Source organism: Mastigoproctus giganteus, chromosome 9 (assembly GCF_048544385.1).
Source record: "Mastigoproctus giganteus isolate SK-2022 chromosome 9, ASM4854438v1, whole genome shotgun sequence".
NCBI lineage: Eukaryota > Metazoa > Arthropoda > Arachnida > Uropygi > Thelyphonidae > Mastigoproctus > Mastigoproctus giganteus.
Window position 1 is genome coordinate 6,841,499 of NC_143583.1, and position 2,736 is coordinate 6,844,234.

A 2,736-nucleotide genomic window follows, 5' to 3' on the forward strand; every position below is an offset into this window, starting at 1 on the left:
AATTTGTTAAACAGAAGTATTTTTTGGAGTAATTTCCATTATTTTTATAAATGGAAATTTTTCTTCCATATCCCGCTTGGTTACTCATTAGATAAAAGTCCTCGTGGCAGCACAGTTGATAGAATCTCTGTTCTTCCCAGACTGGGTTTTCTACTTTTTCTCTTTGAGACGAACGTCTCAAAGAGGTAAGAAAAATAAGGTACTTGAATAATAAATTTATGCTTAATAAACTGCGCGTTAATTTACTTAATTTTTTGTTATTCCAAAAACGTTACTACTGAAGTAACAATATCAGGAAAAAATAAATTTAGAATCCTTTTAATTTTCAATTTTTCCTGATAGCAAAGAATGAGTTCCAGCACCTATTTTTTATACAAAAAAGCACACTGTTCTTATGTGTTCTGTATTCATGTTATAATAAACATATTTCAAGTACAAAATCATGAGCGTGATTATTTGTTGGACAGTAAGAAGGACGTTATAAGAATAAAAGAAACATCTACAGCTCCCTGGAAATATTCTCACAATCTCTCTGATGAAAATCCTTGACTTATCCTCTGTTTCTGCGATGTCTCTCAGCTGATAAAACACCCGCTTACTAATTAGAAGCAGAACTGAGATGACACCTCATCACCAACCCGCCCTAACAGGAACATCTCTCAGTGAACTTCAGTTTTGCGATTTCCCCACCGAGAAAACTTTTCTTTGATTTTATACGAAGTTCCCAGTTGGTCGCTAGATCGCGCTGCTAGTCCAGCGGTAGAATCACCTGATGCTGGATGCGAATGTGTGACAGAAAACAGTCTGTCTAAAGGACAGAGGTCGAGGCGCGGAAAGATGTTTTCGATGCACATTTTAATCGATGACACGAAATTTGCATTTAATATAGTCCGCCAGGTGGCGCTACAGTAACGTATCTATGGATATATTGATCGCGAGAGTCTGCTAACAACAGGCGTCGGTGTCGCTAAGGCCCGGGTGAATACCTGAAAGAAAATATCGCGCAGTGTCCACTCGCTGTTCTTGGGGTTCGTGGAAACGCGAAGAAAGTTTTAAGACGTTTGTTACAGAGAAACGCAACGCTCCGAAGAAGTGCGCAAAGACGAAGGGACCGATGGAAGAAGACCGAGTATAACGCGCGACCTTAGCTTTGGAGGCCCAATGTGAAAGGAAAAGAAAAAAAGAAAAAGAAAAAGCCACGCGCACATGGAAAACTCTTGAGTTAGGAGGTGCGCGCAGTTCCAGTGAGTATTGAGAATGAATGGGGCGCCGTCAGAAACTAACGAAGAACGAATCGCCACAGGTACACCCACTGTAGGTCTGACCACCGCCGAGAATCAACTAAACGGTGAGACGCCCAAAACGCTCCCCGACAACCCAAAGGTCACTTCAAATCGCCGGAGATCCATCGCGCGAGCGAAAACCAGAGTCCTGTCGCGGTCACATTCAGCCAACGACCTCACGGTCGAAGACGTGACTTTTCTGGACGAAAAGCATCGTCGCAACTCCAGCACCGAAAACCAGGACGACGGCGTTCCTTCGCCTTCTTCGTTCTCTCCGAATATTTCGCCTTCGGGATGGAGGCCTCGCAAGCCCGCTCATCAGGAAGATTCGTACACGCAGCTGCTCTACACCAGCGCCGAGAGGGTCCTCAGCAAGCTTAAGACGCGGCAACACGACCTGGGGGTGAACAATGCCCCCAAACACAGGGAGAAGCTTCATCGGAGCAGATCTCATGGACTCGGACATCCATCGGTTCCCCGGAAGCTGCAGCCCCTCTTTCCCGAGGGTGGGAAGTCTCCCAGTCGTCCACCGTCCCAGCAGAACGGCGAAAGCTGCGACACCCAGTCTCTGTCTCCGAGCTAGGACCACGAGGGTCCTCGTGCAAGTGCGTCTGTATCGAAGCTGCGTAACTTCGCGGGGTAAGTCTTGTTCGCCCGTCGGGCCCCGTTTTCCTTTCATTTACATTTCGTAAATGGTTCGCATCCCGGGACCGCGCCAGGACCAGAGCGGAGGTGCTTCATAATTTCTCATCGCTGCCCTCGTGAACCCGATGTCGCAATCTGTGTCTTCTTCTTCCAATGCAGCACCATCGTTATCCCCCACCTGTCCACTGCCCACTTAAAAATTAGAATCACATCACCAAGGTAACAGTTAATTGACAGATTCTCGTTAAAAATATTAATAATAATAATAAAAAGAGTTTAGATCACTTTTTAAATAAGTTAAGTGCTATTTAACGCCATCTGTTGATCAGATTTGGGGAAGGCAATTATTTTAGCAGGGGTTACCCATCGAGAGATGTTCTGTTTTTTTGAGTAGGCAGTGTACACGCAGAACAGTGAAGTGTTTATCGTGATTTTCAATTTCTTAAACACAGTTAATTACCAGCTGATATTTTGAATCCTTGAAGAACTGTAAAACTAAATTAAATAAATATGTGTGTATATCATCTGTAAAAATTGATGTCCCTTATTTGATGGCCGTGTCAGTGTTAGCGATAAATTGGTTATTTTTAGCATTGCTCCCAGTTCCAAGATTATATCAATGGGCACGATGTTCTTAAAAAAAAAAAAAAAAGGATAAAAATGTTTCCATTTCGCTGTGAAAAGGTGTTAGCACGCTCCTCCATTTTAGGAAATTATTAGAAAAATAAAAATTGATTTGGAACGAGACGTGGTGAGTGGTGTTTATTAATTCAGTTCACAATTTCAAGAGACGTTTTCCAGCTGTCCA

At 43.5% G+C, this 2,736-nt stretch overlaps 1 protein-coding gene across 1 annotated transcript; it reads left to right on the top strand.

The window, feature by feature from the left end:
- Positions 1-995: 995 nt before the first annotated feature.
- Positions 996-2,318, top strand: LOC150080044 (uncharacterized). The gene has a single exon (XM_090381335.1). It carries the CDS (start codon positions 1,258-1,260, stop codon positions 1,864-1,866), a length of 609 nt encoding a protein of 202 aa, XP_090237461.1. The 5' UTR covers positions 996-1,257; the 3' UTR covers positions 1,867-2,318.
- The last annotated feature ends 418 nt before the right edge of the window (positions 2,319-2,736 follow it).

Bases quoted from the DNA above. Each gene is read 5' to 3' on its own strand.
- LOC150080044 (XM_090381335.1), top strand. From the start codon at position 1,258: ATGAATGGGGCGCCGTCAGAAACTAACGAAGAACGAATCGCCACAGGT.